This window comes from Protomyctophum parallelum, assembly GCF_964188405.1.
Source record: "Protomyctophum parallelum genome assembly, chromosome: 21".
In the NCBI taxonomy this organism is placed as follows: Eukaryota; Metazoa; Chordata; class Actinopteri; order Myctophiformes; family Myctophidae; genus Protomyctophum; species Protomyctophum parallelum.
In genome coordinates, this window is record NC_139713.1 from 11,249,544 (window position 1) to 11,266,272 (window position 16,729).

The window sequence follows — 16,729 nt, forward strand, 5'->3', positions numbered from 1 at the left end:
TGCTTGTCTTTTCATCATGTTCAGTGTTTAATGTGAATGAAATCTGCCCCCGTTTCTCCTGTCTAAAGTAGTTTTTCCCAAGGTGCTTCTGTACAAGGTATGATTGTCCTTTCTTTCCCCAGCAAGCTATGTTTGTGTGTATGAACGTTCCACACATACTGTGTAACAATGCAGGTCTAATTTCTGTATATTTTAAAAGATGTACAATATTTAAATAAAGAATCTAGTATTTATACAAAATCTGTTTATCTGAGGTTTTTTATTATGTAGACACTAACATCTTGTGTTTGAAATATGTTGTCATACTGTTTTTTCAATTTACAAAATACATGTTAATGTAGTGTGTAGTGGCTACTTGGGTGATACTGTATCACTGATAATGATACCGTATCTCTGCACAGACGGTATGAAATGAGTGAACATTCTAGGACTGATTTGGGGGCAGTTAATAGATGGGAATCAAAAGAAAAACCTTTGTGTTACTTGGGTGGGCACAAGGGAAGGGACAAGTGCCCATACCATTAAAGGAGTACTGATCTCCAACTATTAACATAACTGTTTATGTCAATAACTGTTTATGAATGATTGTCTAAGAATAGTTATTCTGAATCTAAAGTGTTACGCATATGTCATTTTTTGTGTGTGATGTCTTAAAATGAGTGGAATGTTGAGACATACAAGACTTTGTGTCATTCACGGTGGAAAAAAACTATACCAACAGATTAATACCATGGGTAAACTAGTTATCCATGCCAAACAGAATTTGTATGTTGAAACAATGAAACGTTTCACTAAAATTATATTCTAGGGAGGCAATATTATTTAGTCACCTGTGTAAGACATGGTGCAGTGTGTACCTGTGTGTGTGCACTGTGCAATATTGACAGTGTAACTCAGATCAAGTTCAACTACACCAGAGAAGCAGAAAGGAATAGTTTAAAAGAAGACATTCAGTGTTGTTGATTTATTAAACATTGTTGACCCAAGTACACTCACCTGCATGGCTGTGAAGTATATTGAATCATCACAATTCACATTAAATATAGCCTAATGTTAAATTAGACAGACTAGATTGTTTCACCTCTAACTAAAAATGTACCCTGGTCTCTCTCTCTCTCTTGCTCCCGGCATGGGGGGGAGAGACAACAGGGCAGAGCCACCAGTTCACAGCTGGTACTCTGGTATGGTAAATAGCTATGGACCCTAAAAAGATTTGACCTATTGATAGCAGGTTGTTCTTCCTGGTGACCACTTTAGATTCCAGTGGGAGTAGGGGTTTTTGAGACCACCTTTTCTCTTTGTTGCCTTTGATGTTTCTGTATTTAAACCTACCGAAATGTCTGTAGAGTGTGTTAGTGCTCCGGAAGCCGACAGGCTGAAGGAGCTTGTCCAGGGGGCATGGGGCTCCATGCCCCTGCCTGGCTGTGTGATCTGCTGTCTTTGTTTGAACTCTGCAAATAAAATGGACACTTGGAAACTTTCATCTGCCTTCACCGTCGTCCGTCCTATTCTCCGTAACTTTGCCTGAGTATTTAGTCTTTAAGTTTACGTCTGTTTATGGGCTAATATAGTGATATACTGTTCAGCTCATTTACTTCAGCTGCACGGTGCACCAGGCTCATTAACATTCTAATACACGAGGGAAAAATGTTTACAGTAAACAATAATGTTTACTTGCCCGCCATCTGTAGATTTTTGCTTAATCTATTCATAAAGTATTATTAAACACCGCCCTCACGGAGCACGGCCCGAGGTTGTCATTTGTAGCACTAGATGGCAGTACAGGACAGAGGTGTTTGCAGCATTCTAGCTGCTCTCAGATACTTGCTGACAACAGGGATTCAGATCCATTCAAGGTGTGTGTCTGTCAGCTGACAGCTGTGATGCTAGCAGGTTAGCTACTTTACTTTGCTAGCAGCTAGCTTGCGACGTTTTATTTAGCATCATTATTTGAACAGCTGGTTGCGGTTCTTTGTCACTTTAACCTCCTTTTTTTCACGACGGCAACATAACCTATGTCTGATGACGACAAATATTTTTTAGATGACATAAAAAGCTATCCAGCCTACTACTGCTGGCACCAGCTATAGTTGCTAGGCATTCATTTTAACGACTTAGTTGAAGCACCAAAACATTAGTTATCTAACTACTGCAATCCAGTGGGAACAGCTCGGACGCTCTTCGTGTTCATGGAGATGTCACACACTGACACCGTCCAGGAAGTTTGTAAGGCTGACCTTAGTGAGTTAGATGTGAACTAGCTAATGCTAAATGTTAAGTTAAATGGCAAGAATTGAACAAGGCATTGGCAATGGACTCCACTCAGCAGAGTCCAGCACAAGTTTGCGAAGCACCACGAAGACAGCTGATGGGGAAGAAGACAACTCTTTCACCTCCGACTCGGAGGTGAACGGCTATGCAAACTCTGGAGAAAGACAAACGGACAGATATGGATTCCTCAGGGATGGCCAGCAATGTGCCGACGAATCGTAAGTGGCATTTCTTGATATTAATTAATTTCACCTGAATAGTGTTGGTGAATCAGATTCCGTTTCAAATGTAGGCTATTGTAACATTTATTTTCCTTATAGCTCACAACATTTGCAATTTTAAAGAAAATGATAAAAAATAGAAAGGAAGACAAGCAATATAGACACAGAATGGACTGAATTGGCATGATCTAATTAAACATGGTAACCACAGAGAAGTGAAGAAATGTATTATTGTATTAAAGGAACACTTCGCCACTTTTCAGCCTATCTTCATATAATTGGTCCTCACTAATGTCTTTTCTACTCGGTCTGTGTCTCATAGGAAGGCTGTGGGCAGTTCAGAAACCTGTCTACCAGTGACATCATCGTTAGGCAGATTTTCAATATATATTTTAAACTATATAGATTTGTATTATCGTGAGAACGATGGCTTCCATTTTCACATTGCAACTTACCAGGAATAGTCTAGATTCTAGACTATTCCTGGTTGCAATGCTGGCTTTCTAGACTCTATTAGTTTGGATTCCCCATCGATGATGTCACTGGTGGACGGGTTTCTGAACTGCCCACAGCCCTCCTATGAGACACAGACTGAGTAGAAAAAGAAATGTGCTATTTTATCATGAACATTAGTGAGGACCAATTATATGCAGATAAGTTGAAAAGTGGTGAAGTGGTCCTTTAATGAAGTTATGAACTGCATAACACACACTAAGAAATGCATACTCTATAGGATTGCCAGACCAGATGAACAGGAAACACTCCTCTAGTCTACCTGGTGTGGTCATCAGAATGTTGCTTGTTATTTAACTTGAGTTGATCCTTCGTCACTTCTTTTTGATTTAGTAAGCCAGCACAGGGAATGGCTGAATGATGCAGTTGATTTTTTTTTTTACATACACCCTGTTGATTAAAAGGGCTTAAACAACTCCTCTATTGATTGGTACTTGCCTACTTGGTCATTAATCCAAATTTGATTCAAGTAAATAAATAGCCTTGGGAACCAACAGTTCCTGATCCATGTGGCCCCAAAGGGCAGGGGTCTATCTTTATCTATCTCCTGTTTTTGTAGCGTTAGGTGGCTTGATGTACAAGTGTATCCCTCAGTCACGATGGGCAAGTAGGTCCCCTGACACTGGTATGTTGCAGGGACTTACCCCCAAAAATCCAACACTTGACTGGCAAGCAGGGAGGCATGGGGTCTCATACTCTCATTATAGTCTTTGGTATGTTTGATTGATTTATTGAAGTGTTTATTAACAGTTTGCAGAATTACAGTACATTTCAAGCACAACTCGATACAAAGACTGTTAACTGTGAGTGGACGACCCAATAAAGCATTACACATGTTTACAAGAGGATTCGCCTTGTTCAATTCATCAAAACATTTAGAGACGTACAAAACAAATAGACACTTCTATATAGACAAAGAACAGAACAGGAATTCATCATAAAGGAGGTAAAAAGGGAAAAGAAACGTATACAGTGAGGGGGAAAAAGGGGTGGGGGGGATTCAGATTTTACGGGGGCCAGTTTCGAATTGCAGCCGTCCGTAGGTGCCCTTTGAGAGCGGTTTTGAAGGAGTCAAGGGATTTGCATGTCTTAATGACTGTTGGTAGTAGCAGCATTTTGGTGGCATGGGAGCGAAAATAATTGACTCCCTTGTTTGTGCCGAATCTGGGTTGCACATGGTTTGTTGCACTCCCTCTGGTGTTGTGGGTGTAGACTTCGTTAACATTAAGGAAGTATTTACTATTTAGACAGGTACATGGGTATCTTGGTGGTGTATCTAATCTTGTGGACCAGACCCATTGCAAGATGGGGGGTGAGGCCAAGTAGGAGCCTGACCAGTTTGTTTTGGGTAGTCTGGAGCCTTGTTTTAAGGGCCTTTGAGGTGCTGTGGTACCAAGAGGCTCATGTTAGGGTCTTCAAGGTGTTTTTGTTGACCAGTGAGGAGATCCTGTAAATGTCCTGGCCAGGGGATTGAATCCAGACCTCCCAAACTCCGGGCGGACACTCTTAACCAATAACCACAAGGCCACTGAGCTGGTCAAAATTTTATTCAAGTCACCTGAATCAGTTTTGTAGAGGAAATACTGTAAGTCAAATGAGAAGTTATTTGGTAATTGCTTGATGCATTCAAGCTTTTTTTCTCTCTAGTTTGATGGATGACAAGCTTAGCCTATTATTACCAGACCACCTGAGCTAGCCTAATTCTTAATTCTATTTTGTTTGTTAGCGTTTTTCTACATTTTCACCTCAATGTCAATTCCCGGACTTAATTATATCAACCACACAACTTGTATAATCAATAACTTGTCCATTCAATAATATTTTAAAATGACGTTACACAATGGCTTGTATCAGACTTACATCTCAGCAAAGATGTTTGCATGTAAGGTATTTGCATAGCTTTTGAGCTTAGTAGATAGTGATCCATCGCTCAGTTCTAGTTAATAATCGCATTGTTGTACAGTATGTGAAATATTTTAAATGTATGTATTATGTAAGTCTACTTATTTGGAAAGCTTTGGCTCGGACAAATTCTACTTTATGAAAAGAAGTGAGACTGGGCCCATGTTGTGCCATGGATCCTTTCCTTGTAACATACCGGGGCAAACCTCTCCAGCAATATATAATCTGTCATGTAGGATAAAAACATATAATTAGTGCCTGTCTCAGTATTTTTTTTATAACATCATAATGTAGGACTTTAGTGAGATATTAGAGAATGTCAAGAGGCCGTAAAGAAAATAACTAGAGGAAAGTTCTCTCTCAACTTCCTGTTTTTCCATATACTTCACTGGCAGTGGCAAGTGTTCCAATGTTTTGTCTGAGGACAGATTTCCTGTGTGGAAGAGATCAGGCACTGTCCCACCCCCTCCTATGACAGGCCTCTCCCATCATGAATACCAGGAAGTGATGAAAAGTGTGCATGCCACACCTTATGTCTATTCTTCATTCATTGTTACTATTGTGTTTATGTGTGTGCGGTTTAAATAGCACGGCAGCATGCACTTACTAGTACGTAGCATCCTCATTTGTTACTATTGTGTTTATGTGTGTGCGGTTAGCACGACAGCGTGCACTTACTAGTACGTAGCAAAATTGGTAGCATCCTCATTTGCCTTATTGTATTTGTGTTCCTGAGATTTATCTGTGTCCACTTGGTTGTAAATCTGATCCTCTATCTACACAAATCCAGCTTATGATAATCAGCCTGCATGCACAGCCTCTAACACTGCTCCTTATGCAGAAGTTGCCTTATTAAAAAACAAACAAATTTATTTCACAAAGTACATTTTATTTATCTTAAAGTACATTATGTTGAGTGGCTGAAATCTGAATGCGTCATTATGCCTATCCAAAGTGTATGCTCCCATCATCATTGCCTTCCATCAACAACCTCCTTTCAACTTACATGTCGGCCAAATTATGTTATATTTGGTCTCTGAATGATGGAGAAAAATCTTATTATATTGGCTATTTTCTATTAGGATTATAACGTCCTTCTTTGGCCCATACATCTTCCTTGCATTAGTATTGTTTCCATCTGGGTATACAAACTCAAAATTGGAATGGCAAACTGTTACCACACTAATTTGTTTGTTTTTTCTGGCCCTAATACCTGTCTTCCTGTCTCCAAAGTGCTGGAGACATCCCTCCTGAGGTGTTGAGACAGCGGGAGGGAAAATGGTTAGAGATGCTCAGCAGCTGGGACAAGTGGATGGCCAAAAAACACAAGAAGGTATGCTTTGATATGGGTTTGGTTTTACCAAAAAGACGGCGCAGCGTGACATTTCTTGTCTTTTTCCTTGATCATCTAATGTTAAATTTTAAGTAGGACATGTAGCCTGATTTTGATGTATTGAATTCTCAATTGACAAAAATATTCATGCAGATATTTCTCTCTCCCCCATAGACACAAATGGCAGTACGAAAAAACCCAATAATTCTCAATAGTAATAATAATAATGCAGACACTGGTCCTTGTGCTTTAACTAGTCAAGTAATACGTCCCACCCAAGCCAACGCCTATAGTATAAAAATAATTACAATAAAAATGGCTACTGTGTGGATATCGTCAATTAAAATGATAAATTGCTTGTTTTGATTTTAACTTGGCACTTATATTCTGCAAATATGTCTCATTAGCATTTTTCACATTCCATCTAAAAGAAAGCCCTTATCTATTATGGGTTGAAGCTGGTTTTTCTCCTTGCCTCCTTCACTTTTGTGAAATGTCACAAATGCATACTGGTATACACAGTGCACACCATGTTTTAATTTATCTGAACACTTAAAATACCATAAGTGAAAAGCAAATAGCCAGGGGCGCTCGCTGGCCAAGTGGTCCAGGCGTATGCCACATATAGGCTCTGGCCTGACAGCACATCGCATGTTTGAGTCCCGTTCATGACGACTTTTGCTGCATGTCTCTCCCCTTCTTTCCTTCCCACTTTCCTGTCTGTCTTCACTAATAACTATCAATAAAGGCAAATAGCCAAAAACAAATCATTACCAGAAAAAAAGCAAATAGCCAATCAAGTTATCCTGTTGTTTAGTTTCTTCACTACATAGATTTCTCTAGTAATAACATGTGGTATTCTTTTAATTGTCAGGTGAAACTGCGCTGTCAAAAGGGAATCCCACCCTCGTTACGGGGGCGGGCATGGCTCTACCTGTCTGGGGGGAAGGTGAAAAAGGAGCAGAACCCGGGCAAGTTTCAGGTCAGCCATACTTTCATTGTTAAATTCACTGATTAGGTAAGGCAAATCTTAAGTTTCCTGATGATAAAAGATTCAAGGTTTAATTATATAGTTGTAAAACATTCCTTGAGACATTGTATAGCGAAAACAAAAACATCCTCCACAAAACCGATTCAGCCAGCTTCTTTTTTCGAGGACTTAACAATTGACTAACAATTAACAATTGGTAACTCAAATAATTCCCAAATGAAACTATGACCACTGCTTGTGCTGTTAATACCGTATTTGCATGATTGACTACATTTCAGGACCTGGACAGCCAGCCAGGAGATCCCAAGTGGATAGACGTGATACACAGGGACCTCCATCGACAGTTCCCTTTCCACGAGATGTTTGTGGCGAGAGGAGGGCATGGGTGAGCATAAATCAGAATCTACAGCAGAGGGAAATTCCAAATGTATTGGCAAGCAAAATATGTATATGAAAAAGCTATAACCGAATTGGTTCTCCAAAATATGATTCATTACATATCTGCATGATAAATCAAGTAGTATTGGTTATTGGTTATATAATGTGTTGCATAAGCAGCATTTTGAGCTTTGAGCTCGGAGTGATTTAAAATGGTGTCTCTTTTGCATATTGTTCGCAGGCAGCAAGACTTGTTCCGTGTGCTGAAGGCCTACACTCTGTATCGTCCAGAAGAGGGCTACTGTCAGGCCCAGGCTCCCATTGCTGCTGTGCTTCTGATGCATATGCCAGCAGAGGTACGCACACATGAGCACCCGCTTACCATGTTGCCAAAGATATGCCAGTTTGTTTAAGGAACACACACACAGCCTTAAAGGGGTATTTTCGCTTTAAAACACTTCGTTTTAACATCTACTCAGGCTTTTCTGTACACCCCAGACAGTTTTTAAGTTGCTTGATTAAATATTTAGACGTTTTATAATCATTTTATTACACTTGCCATGATGAACTCATTGAAAATACTCTTGTTGTTTCAAATGTGCTTTAAATTTAAAACTTAAACTTGCTTTGCCTTGCCTTTGACTTTTAAATATGAAATAATTTCGTTTTATTGTAGGAGGCGTTCTGGGGGCTGGTCCAGATCTGTGAGAAGTACCTTCCTGGATATTACAGTGTTGGATTGGTGAGACTGACATCTTGTTAGCTTGAGTGAAAAAAGTTTAATTGTGGCACATTCTCTAGTACCTAGAGTGTAGTCTAGTCCATGCCTTGATGCAAAACATGAACTATAGAAAGTGCTACAGTTAAGCTGACTCAAAAATTAGATTACATATTCACAGTACTCAGCATGTTAATAATTGTCAGGTATATGTTAAAACAAATCTCAGTCAGCTCAAAAACACAATTTTCAACATTTTATTTTGTTGGAAATTGAACAACTTACAACAATTGTCTGTGTGTAGGACAATTCTAGTATGAAGACTTCGAATGTGTCTATAATTACTTCACAGTAACATTCCCAATGTTCATTTAACTCTCTGAACACAGAAGATTTTGTATGGACTACTGGAACTCGAGCTGTTATACCCTATACCTCTATATACCCTATTGGACCCTATTAAATATTACGTTTTTTCTAATGGGAATATCCTAAAAAACGGGTTTGTATTATAGTCGGGGACTAGACTATTTGACATTCAATGTTATTTTTCCACAAATGAGTCTTGAACAATCTTATAATCAGAGTCGTCTTTTATTCAGGACAATACGGTACAGTACTTTGCTAACTGATTCTCAAGCGTTGTCGTTGTAGATGTTCTATTTTGTTCTGACATGCCCAGAATAGGGACACTAGGGTTCATGTGGTTAAAGGTCTAGAATGAGCCAAAGATCACCTGATTTGACAAGCAAAACACAAATGGCATACGTATGTCAGACGCCAGCTGATTCCTCCTACAATGTGTTAGTCAGGCTTAAGACACTACCGGGTATGTTGCTGCTCGTGTGTCTCTAGCCTGACCATGATATACACTAATTGCTTAAGTGGGTGACCAGGCAATGAAGCCTCCATAAAATTTCAATCGGATTAAAGAGAGAGAGAAGATTCTGTTCATTCTTACTTAGTTACTTCCCTTTCTCTCCCCCTCTCTTTCACAAACACACACACGCTCATTCTCTCTCTCCATTTCCCTTCCTGTCCATCTCTATGCTGACCCGTAGGAAGCGATCCAGCTGGACGGAGAGATCCTCTATGCTCTGCTGAAAAGGGTGTGTCCAGTGGCCTTCCGCCACCTGAAGAAGCACAAGCTGGAACCCATTCTGTACATGACAGAGTGGTTCATGTGTGCCTTCTCTAGGACCCTGCCGTGGGCCTCAGTTCTGCGTGTTTGGGACATGTTCCTCTGTGAAGGCAAGATGAATGAATTCATTAAAAAACACTTTCAACCTGGCATTCCTATTGGCGGCAAAAATGTGAGGGGGAAAAAAAAGCAGATCTACAAGCGTGGGCTTGGGGTCCGGGGACCCCCAGCGGTCCTTGAGGGAGTTCTAGGGGGTCTAGGAGTGTACAAATGGAACCAAAAGGACCCTGACGGGTCCGTTTGGTTCCATTTGTACACTCTAAATTAACATTGATTTTACAATATGAATTGGGTTCCAGAGATAAAAATACCATTAAATGGGGGTCCATAGCCTAATGCAGGTCCAACTGGGGGTGCTTCAAATGAAAATGTTTCAGAATCACTGCTAGAACCGTAATAAAAATCTTCTCTTATGGGGGTCCCGCTTTTCAAATGGGGGTCAGTTTGGGAACCACTGTTGTAGACAACGTGACACCACCATGTACGATGAAGTATAACATTGGGATTCATGTATTGTTCCATTGGACAGTTGTGCAAATCATAAGTGGCTCATTACAACAGTAGGTTTGTAGATTGCATTATGTTGCAGACGAGACAACACACACACCCCTTAACATGACTGGACAAGAAGCAGACATTACAATGCTCAGGATGAAGGTTTTCTTTCTTCTGGTTGTCTATAGATATAACAAGTGCAGATCAATGTAATACTCGCCCCCATTTACTTATTTTATCATATTATAATCAATGTATAAAATAGCTCAAGGCTCTATTGCTGATTACTTAGGTTAGAACCCGCCGCAGTGGTCTGGTTAGAACTTAAAGGAGAATTCCATGCTAGAAGGCTTTCTTACCTTTCTTTGTAGTTGTTACGTCCCCACCAAAGAGGTCCAGGTGTTTTTTTGTGCAAAAACTCCTTATTGCCTATTTCCCCTACCATAAGCCCTCAATGAATTGCATTGAATTGAATGGGGCTATGGGGTGTTGTGCTACTTCGCTTATTTCCATCTAAATAAGTAGTAAAGTGTGCCACTTGGGATATTATTTACATTATGAAGAGAGGATATATACAAAATAATTATAATTTTGAGCGATGGAAATAAGCGAATTAGCACAACACCCCATAGCCCCATTCAATTCCCATTCAATCCAATGCAATTCATTTAGGGCTTATGGTAGGGGAAATAGCCAATAAGGAGCTTTTGCACAAAATAACACCTAGACCTCTTTGGTGGGGACGTAACGACTACAAAGAAAGGTATGAAAGCCTTTTAGTATGGAATTCTCCTTTAAACCAGGATGCTTCGACTTCTCGCTTCTCCCTGAAGCCGACCCTTGTTATAATTATATTCTACTACTATGCTTGTCACGATGACTAAACCAGTTAGATCTACATCTTACATTAGATCTTACATCTATCTGATATCAGCACTAGGTCGGTTCAGGCCAAATATAGGTGTTGTCATACTTGACATATATATCATATAGCCCCAACGTCCTAGTCGGATATACCCATATATGGGGACTGTATATCCAACAAACACTCCCAGTTCGGCTAATATAAATGGAAGTGAGAGTCTTCGTTACAAATGGCCTAAATGAGCTAGCCAAATTCACAATCCTTAATATTGCAAAATATTACATTGGCAGACATACTGTGTTGCAAACACTGAAGCGTGGGGAGGTGCAGGCGCGAGAGCGCAGAAATTTGAGAAATTGGATGATGTGGGAAAACATTCCCCTGCAAGGCATTTCAGTACAATGCACATTGCAGTCACCGTCTAAAAGAAAGGGAGAAGCACTGTTCTTAATGTATGTTTCTGTTCTCAGGTGTGAAGATCATCTTCCGAGTTGGCCTGGTGCTGCTGAAATGTATGCTGGGCTCTCAGGAGAAACTTAAGAGCTGTCAAGGTCTGTATGAGACGATGTCACTGCTAAAGGTGATAGAGCCGCGCTACATGCAAGACAATTTCCTAGTGCGGGAGGTATGTTATATTCTCAACTATTCACAAAAAGCATTTTGGATCAGAAATGTAACATATATATTATACAGTAGATATTTCTAGAGTAGCATCATAGTTGATGTGTGGTTGCTCAGCCATCTAATTTAATTTGAATACTGAAATAATGTCAATAATCTTAAATATTATATTCAGTCTCATAATACAGTGTTGCCACCTTGTGGAAAATCAAATACAAACTGCAGGCTAAAGCCTACAGTAATTATCACCTTTTTAATTGACAATATTAATTCAAAACCCTGAATATGTATTCTCATATTTCAAAGTAAAAACTTGGCAAAGCCATGTATTACATCTTTAGTATTAAATTTAGAAATGTTTATTAATACTCTCCTTGTCTTGTCTTCTCTGCGTGTTTCAGATCATCGAGTTGCAGGTATCCGAAAGAGACATCGAGAGGGAGCACCTCGCCCAGCTGCGGAAATGGAAGGAAACGCGTGGTGATCTTAACTGTAAGTCCCCTCCGAGAATGCACGGTGCCAAGGCCATCATTACCGCCGATCCCCCCAGCCGGCAGGATCTGAGACAGAGGCCCACTATCATAGTGGAGTCTCCGCTGGCATCCAAGAGTGATGTGCAGGGAAGAGAAGAGACAAAGGAAAAGACCGGAGGGGAAGATGATACGGAGGCAACGTCTCCACCACCAGAGATGACCAAACCATTCCTTTCTCCTAGTGACCCCAAACACATGTCCATCCATGCGTCCAATGAGAGTCTGAGTAGTGCAGAGCATGACACGTACCTGTAACGGTGAAGATTATAATTTAAAGAGATCCCCACTCGCATCCCTATTTTGGGCAAGAGTTTCATCAATATCGATCTACACGCTTACATTGTGTTGCAAGGTGACGTGTTGTGAGCTTGTAGATTGGCTATTTTTGCTATCGGTCGTAGAACTACAGTATAAGTATATAGGGCTTAAGTGGTTAAACGTATACCATTCCGTCCGATCAACTGACCTGCAGCACACACACACACACACACACACACACACACACACACACACACACACACACACACACACACAACGTACACACACACATTTGCTTGCATGTACACAGAAAAACCACAGCTGACAATCATCAAAGAACTCTGTGTAATTAATACCTTCCACAGCCCTGGCCTGAATACATACACTGACAATTAATTGTCAAAGGGGCAATTTGGGCTGGGGAGAAGGGACCATTTTGTTTTGCACACAGAAAATGCTGGAGAGTCGGATAGTAACAGTCTTTCTTCATAGTATTGGACATGCAGGAAAATACACTAACTATAACAAATGATTGAAAATCATGAAATGATTTGCCTCAACTATTCCTTTGATAATCTTGAATAGTAAATTCTTATTAATGAAATCTGATTTAGTTTTAACTGATTCCAAGAGCACTTTTCCTTTTGATACTCTTCCTCTTGACACATGCACTAATCACTACATCATCGGCACAGCAATCTGAGAACCCATCGGCAAATATAGGAGAAATAGTGCCCTCTTTTCCTTTTGAATTTGATGTGGAGAGACTAGTATCAGCACAGTAGTTGCAAGCTGCCTTATACTAAGTTATTATACTGAATCAAATCGTTCACATTTAAAGGTTGTGTAAAGGATTATTTTACATTAAATAAGTGTTCAAAAGCTCTATATTCTGATAGCAATCTTTGCTGTTTAATCCCGTCTTTCCACCCCTTGAACAGAAAACGCATGTTCTGGTCAGGATACCAATTGTATCCAATCAGGAGAGAGAACTCATACGTGACAAAAACTTTAGCAGACAAATTTGGACCTGAACACTATAAAATTTAAGCCAACGATGATCTTGCGTGTGATTCTCTCCTGATCAGATTCACTTGCTATCCCAACCTGAAATTGTATTTTCTGTTCATTAAAGAGGTGGAGAGACGCCTGTAACAAGCATAGCAATGATTCAACGATCTTTTCTCGCATAACTTCCGGGTATGATGATGATGTCACACGCATACCCTCTATAGCCACGGACCACCAAACGTTCAAACAAACAACAAAATAACTACATTCTTTAACATTCTGTAATTGTCTAGACTTTGTGTAAATTAAGCAATGCAGATGTTTAACAATAAATTAACACTTGAGCTGGGGCCCACCAGAACCCCCTCAATGACCACTGGTTGAAAACCCTGATCTTTAGGTGTTGATTCTGACTCCAATGAAGGTAAAAGTTTGCAGGGAAAGTACCAAACCAAAGACGTTTTTTAATTATTTCTTACATGTTTATACTTATTCTGAGTTTTGACATATTATATTCTATATCAGAGTATGGGAGAGGGACAGCAGAATTTAGATTTATGTTCTGAATGATTTATGGGAGAATATGTATATAGTATATTACAATGCTTAAAATGTGATTCCCTCGAATCCATCAAATAGCTTGTCCATTTATTTCTGTGGATGTCCGTGAAAATGAAGTAAGACAAAGTTGAGAAACGCCACTGAAGGTGCATACTTTGTATTTTTACGTTGAACAGTGAGAGAGTGATTTGTTTTTTCTTTGAAACCTCGCAAACTGCACTCTAAATGAACCGCACAGTCTATGCTTATGTTTTGTTTTGGTCCTCCACTTAAACCTTCATTAAACGTAATTGGCAGAAATAGCAGACTTACAAGCCCACAACACGTTCCATGACAACATGTTGCACGCTTTGTAGATCTGTTATTTTCACAGAATGTTTGCCTATTGTAACATGCCAAGAATAGAGAAGCAAGGTTTCATGTGGATAATAGGGATCACGTCTACATGTAAAAATCTTATCAAGGTCAATTGAAGAGACCTAGCTTTAGAAGAACAGTATGTTGTTTATGGAAAATGTTGTTCCAACTGCAAATTAAATGTTAAGTGAAGAGTACACAAAGCAACATATTGGACACATTTTCTATGGATTCCATTTGGATGAAAATGAAACAAGGATGTATCTTTTGCACTAGATGATCACTAGATTTGTCTTGTATATGAATTTTTGAAGCCCATTATAGGAAAATCAATGCTATACTGTCTCTGTCAATTCCGCTATTTTCTTATCAATCATATGTACTGGTATATATTTTATTTACTATAGACACTAATTGCAAAGAAGTTAACAGTGGAGAAGGTTTATTTTCATCCGTTTGAAAGCTCAATTTATTTGCCAAATCCTTTAAAGAGTCTTAAGAGATAACAATGAAGCTTTTATATCTGCATGTATTACCATTTGTAATTTCAACACTAATTTAGAAGAGATTACCTGTACATACTGTGAATTCATATAGCTGATTTATAAAGTCAACATTAAACTGTCTGAAGGCCACATAAACCTGGTTAGAGATTGACTACTTTATTATGACAACAAATACAAATCACAATTTGAAGCAATTCCCGAAACTCGCTGTAATAGATCGTGCATTGTGATTTTAGTGCCATTTAATTTAGCCATTTCTTGTTAAGAGATTAAGAGTATATATTTATGCTTATTTTAAGCTTTGGTGCAGTGGTGTAGTATGCACTTATACGCTATTACACAGAATACTATACTGTGTCAAGGCGCAAGGACCTTCTGCTAATCATTTATTTCATCCATTCTTGACCACACATGAGCCTATACGTGCACATGTCACGAATGGAATAATTATTGGTAGGCCTATAGTCTACCGTCTGAAAATCCTGGACTACAGCACTGCTTTGTTGTATGTACAATTTATCCAACACAAACCAACTGATGACAGAGCAGGTACTAGTAGTTATCTATGTTGTCATGTAGAGGGTGCCAGTTAGCTTTGTCACAGGATTGGGACGCTTTCATCTTTTTACTGTCTTTGTGGGTTTTTCATCACAATATGTCCAGTATGACTCCAGTATGTAGCTACACAATGCTCATTACTGAATAATTAATTTAGTAAGAAACCTGCTTTGTTAACTTTGTCGTCCTATGTTCAAATATTTATAGTACAAACCTCCCTCTCATTTTACAAATTAAATCAGTAAATCATTGTATGTCCCAAATGTTTTGTACCAAATCACGTTTATATTAATAAAATTTCATACTCAAGGTTCAAGGTTGTCTTTATTTGTCTGTCTCAGGAGAATACTCTTGAACATAACACAAATTTGTGTTTTAATAACAAATTATGTGAAACACTCTTTTCACTCTTCACATCAGAAAATAATTACATCCATCCATACAATCCATCAACCTGTCGTGCTAATAGGGCTGAGCCCGATTGGCAGGGCTATTACGGGTTGGGTCTTGGCTGAGGGTCTTGAAAGCCTTATATCTCTAACATTTCAACTGTCTGTGTGTGAAGGTCTGCCTGCGGCCTGTGTGTGTGTGTTCAGTTTTCCCTCTCTCCTCAAAAATGATGAAAAACGGCGTGCTATAGTATGCCGTACGGTATGGGCTATATCCCATGTTCAAAAATGATGAAAAACTAGGTTATTTTTTTTTTTCAACATTTCAAAAAACGATGTATAACCCATGTTTTTTGAAAATGTTCATCTTTTTTTGAAATCCTCAAAAATGATGAAAAACGGCGTGCTATAGTATGCCGTACGGTATGGGCTATAGCCCATGTTCAAAAATGATGAAAAACGAGGTTAATTATATTTTTCAAAATTTCAAAAAACGATGGGCTATAACCCATGTTTTTTTTAATTTAAATTTTTTTTCGAATCCTCAAAAATGATGAAAAACGGCGTGCTATAGTATGCCGTACGGTATGGGCTATATCCCATGTTCAAAAATGATGAAAAACTAGGTTAATTTTATTTTTCAAAATTTCAAAAAACGATGGGCTATAACCCATGTTTTTTAAATGTTTCATTTTTTTCAAATCCTCAAAAATGATGAAAAACGGCGTGCTATAGTATGCCGTACGGTATGGGCTATAGCCCATGTTCAAAAATGATGAAAAACGAGGTTAATTTTATTTTTCAAAATTTCAAAAAACGATGGGCTATAACCCATGTTTTTTGAATTTTTTCCAAATCCTCAAAATGATGAAAAACGGCGTGCTATAGTATGCCGTACGCGTACGGTATGGGCTAAAAAACGAGGTTAATTTTATTTTTCAAAATTTAAAAAAACGATGGGCTATAACCCATGTTTTTTGAAATTTTTCATTTTTTTCAAATCCTCAAAAATGATGAAAAACGGCGTGCTATAGCATGCCGTACGGT

General features: G+C 39.0%; 1 protein-coding gene across 1 annotated transcript; it reads left to right on the forward strand.

The window, feature by feature from the left end:
- The first annotated feature begins 1,862 nt into the window (after positions 1–1,862).
- Positions 1,863–15,602, forward strand: LOC310878560 (TBC1 domain family member 10A-like). The gene is made up of 9 exons (XM_083792899.1): positions 1,863–2,489; positions 6,141–6,240; positions 7,115–7,222; positions 7,510–7,616; positions 7,851–7,965; positions 8,286–8,351; positions 9,389–9,578; positions 11,359–11,513; positions 11,911–15,602. Exons 1-9 carry the CDS (start codon positions 2,284–2,286, stop codon positions 12,295–12,297), a joined length of 1,434 nt encoding a protein of 477 aa, XP_083649025.1. The 5' UTR covers positions 1,863–2,283; the 3' UTR covers positions 12,298–15,602.
- Positions 15,603–16,729: the final 1,127 nt, after the last annotated feature.